General features: G+C 40.0%; 2 protein-coding genes across 12 annotated transcripts in view; one reads left to right on the top strand and one right to left on the bottom strand.

Annotated features, from left to right (window-relative positions):
* Positions 1–495, bottom strand: part of LRRC40 (leucine rich repeat containing 40) — a 50200-nt gene extending 49705 nt beyond the window's left edge. For all 4 annotated transcript variants that reach the window (XM_079776033.1, XM_079776032.1, XM_079776034.1 and 1 more), the window contains exon 1: positions 296–495. In XM_079776033.1, the coding sequence (XP_079632159.1) occupies positions 296–446 (151 nt within the window). In that variant the 5' untranslated portion in view covers positions 447–495. The remainder of the gene's footprint in view (positions 1–295) is intronic.
* A 115-nt stretch (positions 496–610) lies between these two features.
* Positions 611–13830, top strand: part of SRSF11 (serine and arginine rich splicing factor 11) — a 41455-nt gene continuing 28235 nt past the window's right edge. For 2 of the 8 annotated variants that reach the window (XM_079777113.1, XM_079777112.1), the window contains exons 1-2: positions 611–692; positions 13538–13754. In XM_079777113.1, the coding sequence (XP_079633239.1) occupies positions 13555–13754 (200 nt within the window). In that variant the 5' untranslated portion in view covers positions 611–692; positions 13538–13554. Of the gene's footprint in view, positions 693–13305; positions 13755–13830 lie in introns of those variants that run through there. The other 6 variants (XM_079777115.1, XM_079777114.1, XM_079777119.1 and 3 more) reach the window with 4 other exon arrangements.

Genomic DNA, 13830 nt, shown 5'->3' with positions numbered 1-13830 from the left:
GTCACACGTTAGGTTGTTGATCTCATAGACTGTGGGAATCCCGGGAATCCCGGAAGGCGTCCCGTTTAAATTTTGGCCCATTCCCATCAGGGTCCATTCCTGAAGAGAAAGTCGGAACCGAACCGGGCTGACCGAGCCAATGAGAGTGTGATGAGGAGTACCTCAATTAAAGCCAGGGGGGTCCTGGCCAGAAGCGTGAGGCAAAGGTGGCCAAAGCCAAGCCAGAGGAAAGGGAGGTTGCCTGGAACAAGGGCTTTCTGACAGGACGCAGATCGGGTCGCACCCCGGACCTTACCTTCACTGAGGTTCCGCCCGGACAGGTTTAACTGGCCGCTCTTCCTCGCCGCCTTTAACAGCCCCTGGGGTACCGAGGCACCGCCGTCTCTCCTTTCAGCTCGGAAACCCGCTCGGGGATCCCGCTCCGCGACTCCTTTCAGGCGCGACATGTCTCAACCCCCGAGTCCAGAAGCCGAGCGCCCTGCGCGTGACGCTCAAAGGCGGCGCCGCCTCCGGCCCCGCCCTCCCGGGCGCGCGCGCGCGCTCTGTGCGCGGGGCTCGTGGCCCCGGCGCGGGGCCTTCGCTCTTTGGCGGCGCGGCCGAGATGACGTCACTGCCCGTGACTGGAGCTGGAGGACAGAGGAGCCCTTCCCGCTGCCGGTGCCAGCCTGGTCTCTTGGAATTACTTCGCTCAAGTAAGTGTGTGTAAGCGGCTGAGGAAGGACTTGAGGGTTGATTGTGTGCAATGTTACCGCGATGCCATCCTCCTCCTCTGTGCCCCCGCCGTGGCCCGGGTGGCGGGAAAAAAATAACCTTTTCTGCTTCCTTCTTCTGGCCTGAACTGAACGTGGGCCTGGACTAAAACTTGAGACCTGGGCGCGGTCTGCAGCCTCGCTGGACCCTAGCCTGCGTTGGTCGCGCTGCTGGCGGTGGCGCCAGATCTCCGCCCGGCGTAGAAAATAAAGCTGATTTCTGTTCTTCTGGACTATTACTCCGATTCCTAGGATTGGTGTACCTGGCCTGTCGTTGTATGGAGTTCTTAGCCCAGCATAGGAAGTAGTGTGAGATGGAAGTGTTTGGCAACAGGGAAAAGAGTGGGGGGGGAAAGCTTCATAAATGTTTTCCAGGGCATCAAGTGGAGGCACAAGCTTTACTATAGCGAAAACAGCTTGGACTTTGGAAGCCCAGAGATACGAGTTCGAATCCCAGCTGCTTCTGTATCTTACAAGCCATGTGGCTTTAGGCAATTTACTTTACCTCTTTTAAAGCTCACTTTTTAAAACTTAATTTAGAAATAATAATTTGTATCTCATTTGATTTTTAAAATAAGTGAAGCTAACATTTTAAATATTGAGCGCTTAGTGAAGAAAGGGACTCCAATCCAGAATAGAAAAGGATTTAAAAAAAATATATTTTTATTGATTGCAGAGAGGAAGGGAGAGGGAGAGAGAGATAGAAACATCAAAGTTGAGAGAGAATCGTTGGTCGGCGGCCGCCTGCACGCCGTCCCTAGGGATCGAGCCCGCCACCCGGGCATGTGCCCTGACCAGGAATCAAACCGTGAGCTCCGGGTTCATAGTAGGTCGTCGCTCAGCCACGCCTGCCGGGCAAAGGACAATTTTGTTCAGTTAAGTCGGTTTTCCTGGAAAGTTAGTTTCTGTCTGAAATGTACAACTTTATTAATTAAACAAATAAGTAAGACCTTTAGACTTTTATTTTGCCTGAAGTGGTTTGGTTTTTAAAAGCATATACCGGGAAATGTCCTCCTAAGCCCCCATCAGCTCGGCGGGAGATCGGTGGGATATTTGAAAGGTAGAATGACAAAATCTGCAGCACAAACAGTTTTGCCTGAATCCTGCTTCTTGCTACTTCTCATATTCAGTTTTTAACTCCCTCTCGCTTTTTTCTTTTTAGTTCTGTAGAGTCCTGTACACTAACAGTGAACAGCAGAAAAGTAACAGTAGTTATACTACCAAGCAAGAGAAGAGTGGGTTTTGCCCATCCAATGTGGCACAGTGGTTGAGTGTGGACCCATGAACTCGGGAGGTTGTGGGTTCAATTCAGGTCAGAGCACATGCCCAGGTTGTGGGCTTGACCCCCAGTAGGGGGCCTGCAGGAGTCAGGCTTGATGTCTCTCTCATCATGGCTATTTTTCTCTCTCTTATCCCTCTCTTTATAAAATCAATTTTTTAAAATGGGTTTTAAAGCAAGAACCATAGCAGATTATGCAAGGTCACTAATGAGATCTCCCTTCCCTCCTGTTTGTCTTGACAATTTGATTATAGCCACATTATTAATATTAAGCCTTTACTAAGTGCCAGGTTCAGTGCTAATAATACCTCTTTTTGCTATCTCTTATTTAGTACAATGACCAATTTTGCAGATGAAGAAATTTATGCTAAAAGTGATTAAGAAATTGACCTAAGATCACAAGTTTCTATAAGTTCTACAGCCAGGAATTTGAACCTAGATCTCTTTCCTAAACCTTCCTTGTTAATCATTATTATTTGGCTAGTGGCTTTTATTTCATCATTTTCAACTTGCTTTTTAGTCTGGACCCATTTTAAGGAACCCTTCAAATATGTTTTAGGAGACATTTATTTATTAGAGAAAACCCTTTTTCTCTTTTGTAGGATTTAACCTACCTTTAAAGGATGAATTGCTCATGTATCAAATTTTACAATAGCCACCCCTCCCCCTACAATAAGTTCTTCAACATTGCTTTAAATAACATGCAAGGTATAATTTGTTCATTTATTGTGCTTCTACCTGAAGTTAAATATTTCATTATTGGTGTTTAATTTGCTCTGATCGGGGATTGAACCGCAACCTTGGCTTATCTGGATGACACTAACCAACTGAGCTACCCTGCCAGAGCACATTGTTGCATTTTGTTTAAGAGAAGCACAGCCTATTTAATGGAAAAGTACTTGTGAAAAATCCAAGTGACTTACATTTTTAGTAAACAACTATAGATATAAAGTGACATGTAAAAATTGTAGTAGTATGTATTCACAGTACCACTAGTATTGTATCTGTGAAGCAAGTGCAAATGGGTGAAAATTATTTCCTCGCGCAATTTGGAAAATTACATGTTCTATCAATTTAGGAAGAATGCATTGCAAATTTTTTAAAACTCAGCCTTTTTTCAACATGAACATATTTGTTGAAAAATATTCATAAGTTAAAGTACTAGTTTTTTTAAAAAAACGGATTATTAAAATAATATGTATATATCTCCTTTACAGGGGCTGGAGATTCCTGCATAGCTACCTTTTGCAACAAAATTTGTCCAGCTATAACTTACTCATTTTTTTTAAAGTAATGGGAGGTTTCACTCTTCTAACTTATTTGCTAAATTAAAAAAAGAAAGTGAAGAAACCAAAAATATATTGAGCCTAAGAATTACATTGGCCGAAAAAAATGTTTTGTTTCATAAGGGAAAATAAGACTATTATCAAAGTAAGAGTAGCTTATCTCCGCCATTAAAATTTAATGACATTTTCAAACATGGTTGGGTTACTCTTATGAACATTACTACATTTGTTTTCCATTCAGCTCCATAACTGCCAACTTTTAAAAGTAGCAAAAAATGCTGTATTATTTCTTTGAAAGCATATATATTTTGCATTTGTAATCATCGTTTCAAATGTGGCTTTGATTTGTATTTTGTTGCTATTGGAGTTGTTTGTGGCAATTTTTATTTTTTTATGGAGACAGTGCATTGTATTTTAGGTTATTCATTTGTGCATTTTTTGTTTCCAGTGCTTCTCTTTCTTGTTTTTGAGTCATAAAGTAGTGATCTTACTCTAGGAGGTTTAATATTTGATTCAAATGTTGAGTGATATAATTCTCTCTACTTCCAACACAAAAGAATTTTAGTCCACCAGCTTTAGGAAAATATTTCCACTTTCCTTTTATAAAAAGATTTTTACATGCTAGTGTTTTTCACATGAATAAAAGTGGAAAAACTACTTTAAAATATTTTTCTTTTAATTCTAATTACTTTCAGTTTTCTTTTTTTGTTTGTTTCTATTAAAAAAAAAAACAAGCTAAAATCAGGGTGGTTGTGAAGCACTCATGTCATTAAATAAAAACATTATGGTATCATTTATTGTTTTTTCTCAAATCAGCTGAAAATGTTTCCCATTATTCCAGTGATTCTTACTCCTAAACTTAATAGCTGTTTTCTTGCTCATTTTTCAAGATTAATTTGTTCTGTGACCTAAAGTCTTAATTTTAATATTAATTATATAGGTTTTATGAGTTTGTTCGCTTTAAAATGGTAAAGTAATACAGAGAGAAAATTAGGTCACCAAACCCTAGAAGGTACTTCAGAGTAGCATTTTGTCTTTGTTTTAAACACATACAAACCCACTACCAAATAAATCTGTTTAAAAATTAGTTTAATTAAAATCCACTAAATTAGAATTTGACTTTATATCATCCCCTGCCAATAGCTTTGTCCTATTGGATTCAGCTTGCAACCTCATTTGCTCAGTACTTCTGAAAGAGAGTGCCATTGCCCCCTGGAGTGGCTCAGTTGGTTGAGCTTTGTCCCATGAACTGAAAGGTCACCATTGGATTCTTGGTCTGGGCACATGCCTGGATTTTGGGCTCAATCCCCAGTAAGGGTTGTGCAGGAGGCAACGGATCATGTTTCTCATGTTTCTCTCTCACATCAACATTTCTCTCTCTCTCTCTCTCTCTCTTTCTTTCTCTCTCTCTCTCTCCCTCTCTCTCTCTCTCTCTCTCTCTCTCTCCCCCCACCCCTCTCCCTCTCCCTTTCCCTCTCCCTCTCCCTGTCCCTCCCTCTCTTCCTCCCTTCCTCCCTCCCTCCCCCCTCTTTTCCTCTAAAAAATAAATCAATAAAAACATTTTTTTAAAATGTTTGACATGGCATGTATTGTTCTATATGAGGAAAGCTCCTCAACTGTCTTACGAAGACAAGCTATGGTCCCTGAGATTATTTTTATTGTCAACTTAAGTTGATAAGGATGGGAAATGTGGATAATTTGATAGCTATTGATAATCACAATCAGATTTTTATTTAAAAAATTGATACTCAAATTTTGAGTTGGAATATTTATACTCACAAATACAACTGATATAAATTCCAGTTTAACCAATTTTTTTCTACATCAATTTTTCTTAATCCTTTAAAATATCACAATTAAATTTGAAAGATACCGTCTTTGGCGTGTTGAAATACTAGTGAACATTTAAATACTTGGCCTACAATGCAAATCTGCGAACCCAGCAAATCTGTGAACCCAGCTTTACTCTTCATATTTCAAGAGATATGTGTTTTGCACTCATCACTAAATTTATCTACAGTTAATATAGCTTTGACTTTTTTCATTTTAGAGATGCTAACCTTTTTGCTTTCCTTTTAACTTCTCATTTCCTAGGAAGTGACCTTTCCACTATCTCTTCCCTCCTTCAAAATAATTATTTGATCAATGTCTCTACATGCTTTAGACTTCAGTTTGAGCAAATTGTGGCTTGAAACTAACTTCATAGTTTCAAGTGACGAGGGTGGCAAATAGAGGAAAGAAGCATAGCTTTTAGCATTAGTGCATGTCAGGAATTCATATTGTTTCATATACTTAGTAATATTTTCCTTTTTTTTTTTAATCTGTGCTTTTGGTTATTTCCTAGTCTATTGCTCTGACCCATGTCACAGTACTTTTATTTAAGACTAGAGGCCCAGTGGACGAAATTCGTGCGGGGGGGGCGGGGACACGGGAGGGTCCCCTCAGCCCGGCCTGCACCTTCTCACAATCTGGTACCCCTCAGACATCTCTCTCACAATCTGGGACCGCTGGCCCCTAACCACTCGCCTGCCTGCCTGCCTCATCGCCCCAACCACTCTGCCTGCCTGCCTCATCGCCCCTAACCACTCTGCCTGCCTGCCTCATCGCCCCTAACCACTCTGGCTGCCTGCCTCATCACCCCTAACCACTCTGCCTGCCTGCCTCATCACCCCTAACTGCTTACCTGCCTGCCTGATTGCCCCTAACTGTTCACCTGCCTGCCTGATCGCTCCTAACTGCCTCTGCCTCGACCCCCACTGCAGCGGCTTCATCCAGAAGGTCTTTCAACTGCCCGGTCTAATTAGCATATAATGCTTTTATTAGTATAGATTAGTGAAACATATCTATAGTTGTGTCTTTTGAAAATAAGAATAATACTCTTGCTCTGAAAATGTAGAAAGTAATTGAATCCTTCCTAGAAAGAGTTTTCCATAAAACATTTGTGTTTTGTCATCCATCTATCTATGCATGCAACTAATTGGTAAAATGCTGCTTTAGGATCAAAATGAATATGAAAACTTGAAATCTGTTGGTGTCATGTTTCTGTTACAACAGTTTCTTGAAGGAGAGAGGGCATATAAGAATAGTGTATTTCATGTTCACTACCACTTAACAGTCTGCAAAGTATTTTCACAGTTGACAATAATTCACTAAGTAAGACAAAAGTATTATTGTTATTATTCATTCATTGAAAAGATGAGATAGTTGAACACATTTTCCTGTAATGGTACATACCATTTGTTGAGTGCCTGTGTGCTGGGCACTGTGGTAGGTGCTTCATATCCATAATATTTCAAATCTTGGAAACTTTATCATTTCTCACATAAGGGAATTGGAGCTCACATAGCTAATTATAGGCAGTAGTTATAGTAGCTGACAACATGTATAGGAGAGTGAAATGGGAGACTTATACTTTGTTACACTCACATAGATATGCACTATTTAACATTTTGCATTTATTACTTTATAATAAATTTTTACTATGCCACAAAAAGAAACCATGTTAAAATGTGGGATCTAAAATAAGAAACTTCTGTATATATGTTCACTCTTCTGATTCATATTTTTCATGTGAATGATAAAGTAGCATTAGTCCAAGGTACTAGCCTAAAGGAATGGTATAAAATGGAACCCAGTGGAGGTAACCTATCACTTGTAGAGTAGTTAATGTTTAGCTTTACTAATCATTTGCATTAGTATTCTCACTTCAACCTCACAACAACCCAGTGAGGTAAGCATTATTTCAGAGAAGGAAATTGAACCATAAAGTAATGAGCCAGAGGTCACAATTAACCTAATTGGTGATAGATTCCATCAGTCTATTCTCTGTATCTGTGAGTCTATTTCTGTGTTGTTGTGTTGTTGTTTTTTTCAAGCTGTGTTTAGACCATGACCACAGTATGTTGTTGTATTTTAATCCTTTATCTAGAAGTGTTAACTATTCTTTGGGGTTTTTTTGTTTGTTTTTTAATATATATTTTTATTGATTTCAGAGAGGAAGGGCGAGGGAGAGATAGAAACACCAATGATGAGAGAGAATCATTGATCAGCTGCCTTCTGCAGGCCTCCTACTAGGGATTGAGCCCACAACCCCCAGGCATGTGCCCTTGACTGGAATAGAACCTGGAACCCTTTAGTCCACAGGCCAACACTGTATCCACTGAGCCAAACCACTAGGCTATTTCTGTTGGGGAATTTTTTGTTGTTCGTTTATATTGTTCTTTATGTTCCACATATAAGGGAAATCATATGGTATTTCTCTTTCTCTGACTGACTTATTTCATTTAGCATAATACCTTCTACATCAATCCATGCTGTTGCAAATGGTGATTTCTTCTTTTTAATGTGTAGGCCTACATTCTTAATGACTTGTAGTGCCTTTATATGTTGCGAGGATTAACAGGCATTTTAAAAGCATTCAGTTAATATACATTCGCTTGTTACTGAGTTGAATATACTTTTGTTTTTTACCAGTTTTATAAGACTCTAGAAATAATTTTCTTTCATGAAGAGAAACTAAATTTTATAGCATAAGGGGGAAAAGGAGTTCAAATGGTGCAAATGTTTAATTCCTTGGTTCGGAAAAAGTATTTAATGTTAAAATGCTTGAAATGTTAAAACACTTAAAGATACATATAACACTGGATTTTTTTTTTAAGATTTTTTAAGATTGTGAAGCCTTTTGTCAATTGAGACTCCAAACGAATCTCACATAGCATAGAGTAATCAGTACCTGGAGTTTCCCCATCCAAATATTTCTGTTTACCCCATTCAGACAAAAAGTCAAATATCTGGCTCTAGTCGGTTTGGCTCAGTGGATAGAGCTTCGGCCCACGGACTGAAGGGTCATGGGTTTGGTTCCAGTAAAGGGCCTGTACCTTGGTTGTAGGCTTGATCCCCAGCCCCCATCAGGGCACATGTGGGAGGCAACCAATCGATGTCTCTCTCTCACATTGATGTTTCTCTCTTTCTCTCCCCGTCTTCCAATCTCTCTAAAAATCAATGGAAAAATATCCTCGGATGAGGAATAACAACAACAAAAAAGCCAAATATCTATACAAATAAATTGACTGATTTTCCAAGCATGAGCATTATAGCTGAGAATACTGTGCATATGGATATAGCAGTATCTTAATGCTCAAACTACTTTTTTTCTTTATGTTAATCATAAAAATAAAGCTTTGAAAAATGGGCACATACAGATTTTTGCCTATAATTTTAAAGTGCTCACAGACCCTGTGCTGTCAATTTTAAAATGTAGGTCTAGAATCCCTACTGTTATTAAGTTGAACAATACGAAGCAAGTATTTGGAAATAAACTTAGACTTTTATTATGTCTTGATGTGTGTGTCCATCCATCCATCTGTCATTGTCCCCTAGTGCTAACTCATTCTTTAGTCCAGTGGTCCTCAAAATTTTTAAACAGGGGGCCAGTTCACTGTCCCTCAGACCGTTGGAGGGCCGGACTATAGTTTAAAAAAAACTATGAACAAATTCCTTATGCACACTGCACATATCTTATTTTGAAGTAAAAAAACAAAACGGCAAAAACACCCGCATGTGGCCCATGGGCCGTAGTTTGAGGACGTCTGCTTTAGTCTCTCCCTTTCATTTAGATAGAGCAGTAGAAAGGGGAGCATGAGATTTACAACTTTGATTTTAAAATAGATATTCATATTTGTAGAATTATCTAATTTATAGAACTGGGAATTAGAATGGAAATACAGTGATCTAATATGTAGAATTACAGATACAAATTAAAATAGATCTGCAGATAAATTTTTTTAAAGTTACAGATTTGTCAGTAGTAATTTATTTCCTAGGTTTTTCTTTTTTTTTTTTTTTAATATATTTTATTGATTTTTTACAGAGAGGAAGGGAGAGGGAGAGAGAGTGAGAAACAATCGTTCAGCTGCCTCCTGCACACCCCCCACTGGGGATGGGCCCGCAACCAAGGTACATGCCCTTGACCGGAATCGAACCCAGGACCCTTCAGTCCGCAGACCGACGCTCTATCCACTGAGCCAAACCGGTTTTGGCCCTAGGTTTTTCTTATTGCTGTCTATAGCCAAATACTTTGAGAATGTATCTCAATCAAATTTCCCTGTAAATCAAACAAATGTATTCCTGTCTTCTTTCACCCAGCCTTTGTTTAACAGATTATGTGAAGCATTTGTAAAGTTCCCAGCACATAGATGATATTCAGTAAGTTTTTGTCAAATGTTGAATTCCAATATAATATTGTTGGGTATTAGAAACACAAATATTAATACATTGTCTTTCCTGTCCTCATAAAGTGTATTTGTTAGAGGAAAACATCTACTTAGCAACTAATTTTATAAAAGACCTGTTGCTTTTGCAGATATACAAAATTGTGTCAATTTGAAGGACTCCACCATCTTTTCCATTAGTGGGTAAGAAGATATTTAACAACAGAGGTGGCAACTTAGGCAACTGAGAACTTGTTATCCAGTGGGTAGGGTGATATCTGTGCCTATTCTGTTTTTAAATTGGAGAACTTCTTTCTAAATATATGGTGTGTGTTTTTTTCTTAGAAATGTCTTTGCTACAAGTGGTTTTCTTTTGTTGTTGTTTTATTGAGATACTAGAGGCATATGAGAAGCCCGATGCACAGAATTCGTGCAAGGGGCTTGGCCCTCGCCGCCCCACAGCCCTGCCCCCACCCACTGTTCGTTCTGGAAGGTCTTCTGGAAGGTTGTTACACTGTCTGGTCTAATTAGCATATTAGCTTTTTATTACATAGGATAACTGAATTATAGCACTGTGTAAGTTTATTGTGTACAGCATAAAGGTTTGACTTGAAATGATTAAATAAGTTTAGTTAACATCCATCTCATATAGAAATAATGAAAAAGAGTTTTTTCATTGTGATGAGAACTCTTGGGATCTACTTTTTTAATAATTTTCATACATACCACACAGCAGTGTTAAGTAATGTCATCATGTTGTATACTATATCCCTAGTACTTATTTTATATCTGGAAGTTTGTACCTGTCAACTACCACCTTCCACACTTTCTGGTAATTACTAATCCTATCTCTTTTTCTATGAGTTATTTTGTTTGTTTGTTTTAGATTCTATTGTGATGTCATGTAGTATTTGTCTTTCTTTGTCTGACATAATTCATTTAGCATAATGCCCCAAGGTCCATCCGTGTTTTTGCAAATGACAGGATTTACTTTTTTATTGCTGAATAATATTTGTGTGTGTGTGTGTGTGTGTGTGTGTGTGTGTACATTCATCCATGGACACTTGGCTGTTTCTATGTCTGAGCTATTACAAACAATGCTGCTGTGAACATGGGGTGCAGATATCTCTTCAAACATAGTGTTTCATTTCCTTTGGATATATTCCCAGAAGTGGGATTGTTGGGTTATATGTCAATTCTATTTTGAATTTTTTGAGGAGCCTGCATATTATTTCCCATAGTGTCTATACCAATTTACAGTCCCACCAGTTGTACACAAGGGTTCATCTTTCTCCACATCCTCACCAGCATATATCATGGGTCTTTTTGGTGCTAGCCATTCCAACAGGCAAAAGGCGATACCTCATTATGGTTTTGATTTGTATTTCCCTAAAGATTAGGGATGCTGGGGATCTTTATGTGTACCTATTGGCTATTCATATATCTTCTTTAGACAAATGTCTATTCAGATCCTTTGCCTGTTTTTAATTGGATTACTGTATTTGTTTTTTCCTGTTAGATGACTTCCCTATATATTTTAGATATTAACTTCTTTTCAGATATATAGTTTTTGCAGATATCTTTTCCCATTCCATAGGTTGTCTTTTCATTTTGGTGATGGTTTCCTTTGCTGTGCAGAAGCTTTTTAGTTTGATGTAGTCCCATGTGTTTATTTTTATTTTATTGTTTGTGCTTTCGGTGTCCCATCAAAAAAATCATTGCCAAGTCCAATATCAAGGGGCTTTTTTCCTATGTTCTTTCTAGGAGTTTTATGGTTTCAGGTCTTTAACATTTCTAGTTACTTTTTGTGAGTAGTGTAATATAGGAGTCTAGTTTCATTCTTTCATATATGAGATCTTTTTAAAAAATATATTTTTATTGATTTCAGAGAGGGAGAGAAACATCAATGATGAGAAAGAATCATTGATCGACTGCCATCCAGCAGGTCTCCTACTGGGGATTGAGCCCACAAACCAGGCATGTATCCTGACCTGGAATGGAACCATGACCAACTGATTCATAGTTTGACACTCAACCACTGAGGCATACCGGCTGGGCATGATACACAAATTATTTTTATCAAACTCTTAAGAATCCATAGTTGGCAGTTAAATATGTCATTTTCAAAATGATAAATTACATTTTTATATTCAGAGATACGCATTTGTGACTGACATAGATTTAGTTGTAATTTGTAATTTTGCTGAGGCTTACATTCACCAACCCATCCTGTTTTGTATAAGAGCTAGTAGAAATAACTTAGCTAGTAAGTAAACTAGGCCAGCTGGCTCTACATCAAATCTCAATAACTTTATGTTCTGATCTCTCACAAATTATACTCTTGACTGCATTATTTCATACAGGTATTTACTAATGGAAATATTCCATAAAGCCTCAGGTGTTAACCTCCAAAAATATTCAGGATCAGGTAAATTATTTAACAGCTAGGGGCCCAGTGCATGAATCCGTGCACCTTGAAAGGAACTGTGGGCTGCGAGGCTGCTGTGGGCACAGGGACAGGTCTCAGCCCATTCTCCGTGCCCCACCCGGCCCCTCCCTCCGCCGCGTGGGAGCAATGAATTTTCAGTAATCGCCAGAGGCTTGCCCCAATGACAGCGATGGGCACCCTGCCTTGGTCTGGTGCCCCACTCACTTGCTCCACCATCCCACCATAGGCAGCGCCTGCCATGTTCTGTGCTCTGGCGCCTGCTGCCGATGCCCGCCATGTTCTGCACGTGCCTCCTGGTGGTCAGTGCACTTCATAGCAACTGGTTGTTTGGTTCCACCATTCGGTCTATGATATAGACCTTTTATTATATAGGATTGTCATAGAATAAATGGCTCTTTAGTAAGGCATGTGTTCAACATATGTATTAGGTATTGACTGTGTGACAGACATTGTGCTAGGTTCTAAACTGACCCAGAAAATTCACAGCTTTGCTGGGGGGCAGAGGGGTGCATGTCAATATAACAAGGTAAAGGTATCCCTTGTTGTTAAGCAGAGAAGAGGAAGGCCTAACTGCTTGCAGAAGTTGTGGCAGTGAGGGAAGAAAACCCTACGAAAGATGGCAGTTAGATAAAATGAGGGAGGTCATTAATAACTTGTATAAAGACACAGTGAAATGAAATATTTTGTCAGGTTTGGGGAACTTCTAGTCATTAAATAACACTAGATGAAAGGAAAATAATTTAGATGTGGTTTAAAAATTATGCAAGGATCCTTTTATAGTCAAAAGCTTCAAAAACTATTAAGCAAAAATATGCATGTAAAAGTTTTTTCTGTAGTTTTCAGATCTTATACTTAAATATATTTAGGTACAGCACAATGTGCTCTTAGTCAACCTGGTGAAATAAAATTAGCTTATAAAGCACTAATAAGTGTAGCATTAAAATACATATTTTTGAAGGTTTACTGACCAAGCAAATTATTAATGTTACCAAGATGCAGAAAATTTTATATTGGTGGAAAGGAAAATCTTGGTAGGTAGGGTGGAAATTTCATTAGTTAACTCCAGATCTGTAGTTGAAATATCTGTATATAGAAATATCGTGGGCATTTTTAACAAGAATAGTTACTAAAGTGTGCATATTTATTTTGCAGGGGAGTGAATATTGCCTTTAAAAAATTCCACTTTTCTTTTTAAAAAAGGAGGGGGGAGCGGAACGAAAAGAGATGACGTCTTTCAGTAGACCACGGAGCCTCTCGCGACCTCCTGGCTGCGAGCGAGGCTTGCTGCGCCTGCGCGGGGCGGAGCCGACGGTGACGCCCGTGCGCCGCAGGGCATTGTGGGGAAGTCGGGCCCGAATTGAGGTGGTTAGAGGCGAGGCCGTTTGTTTTCTCGTGGGCTCGAACTCGCGCGCTCTTCCCTCCCCCCGGCGAGCGGTGGGGCGGAGAAACGGCGGCGGAGGCAGCAGCAGCGGCTGTAACAGAGGACACCCTCCCGTCTCCTCTCCGGCAAACGGTTCCTCTTTCCCTTCCCTCTCACTGTTTGTTGTGTGTTTGATGTGTTAAAGCAGGAGCGAGCAGCGCCATGAGCAACACTACCGTCGTCCCCAGCACTGCGGGCCCGGGCCCCAGCGGCGGGCCGGGTGGCGGAGGCGGCGGCGGCGGCGGCGGAGGCACCGAGGTAATCCAGGTGACTAATGTCTCCCCGAGCGCTAGCTCTGAGCAGATGCGGACCCTCTTCGGTTTCCTAGGCAAGATCGACGAACTGCGCCTCTTCCCGCCGGAGTGAGTATCGTCCACCATCACCGTTTTTGCTAACTCCTCCCAGCCCGGGCCTAACCACACCATTTCCTAGGCCCTT

The sequence above is a fragment of the Cnephaeus nilssonii genome (genome assembly GCF_951640355.1).
Source record: "Cnephaeus nilssonii genome assembly, chromosome: 7".
NCBI classification, from domain to species: domain Eukaryota; kingdom Metazoa; phylum Chordata; class Mammalia; order Chiroptera; family Vespertilionidae; genus Cnephaeus; species Cnephaeus nilssonii.
Note: the sequence above shows the minus strand (reverse complement) of the source record. Positions and strands in the feature narration are given on the sequence as shown.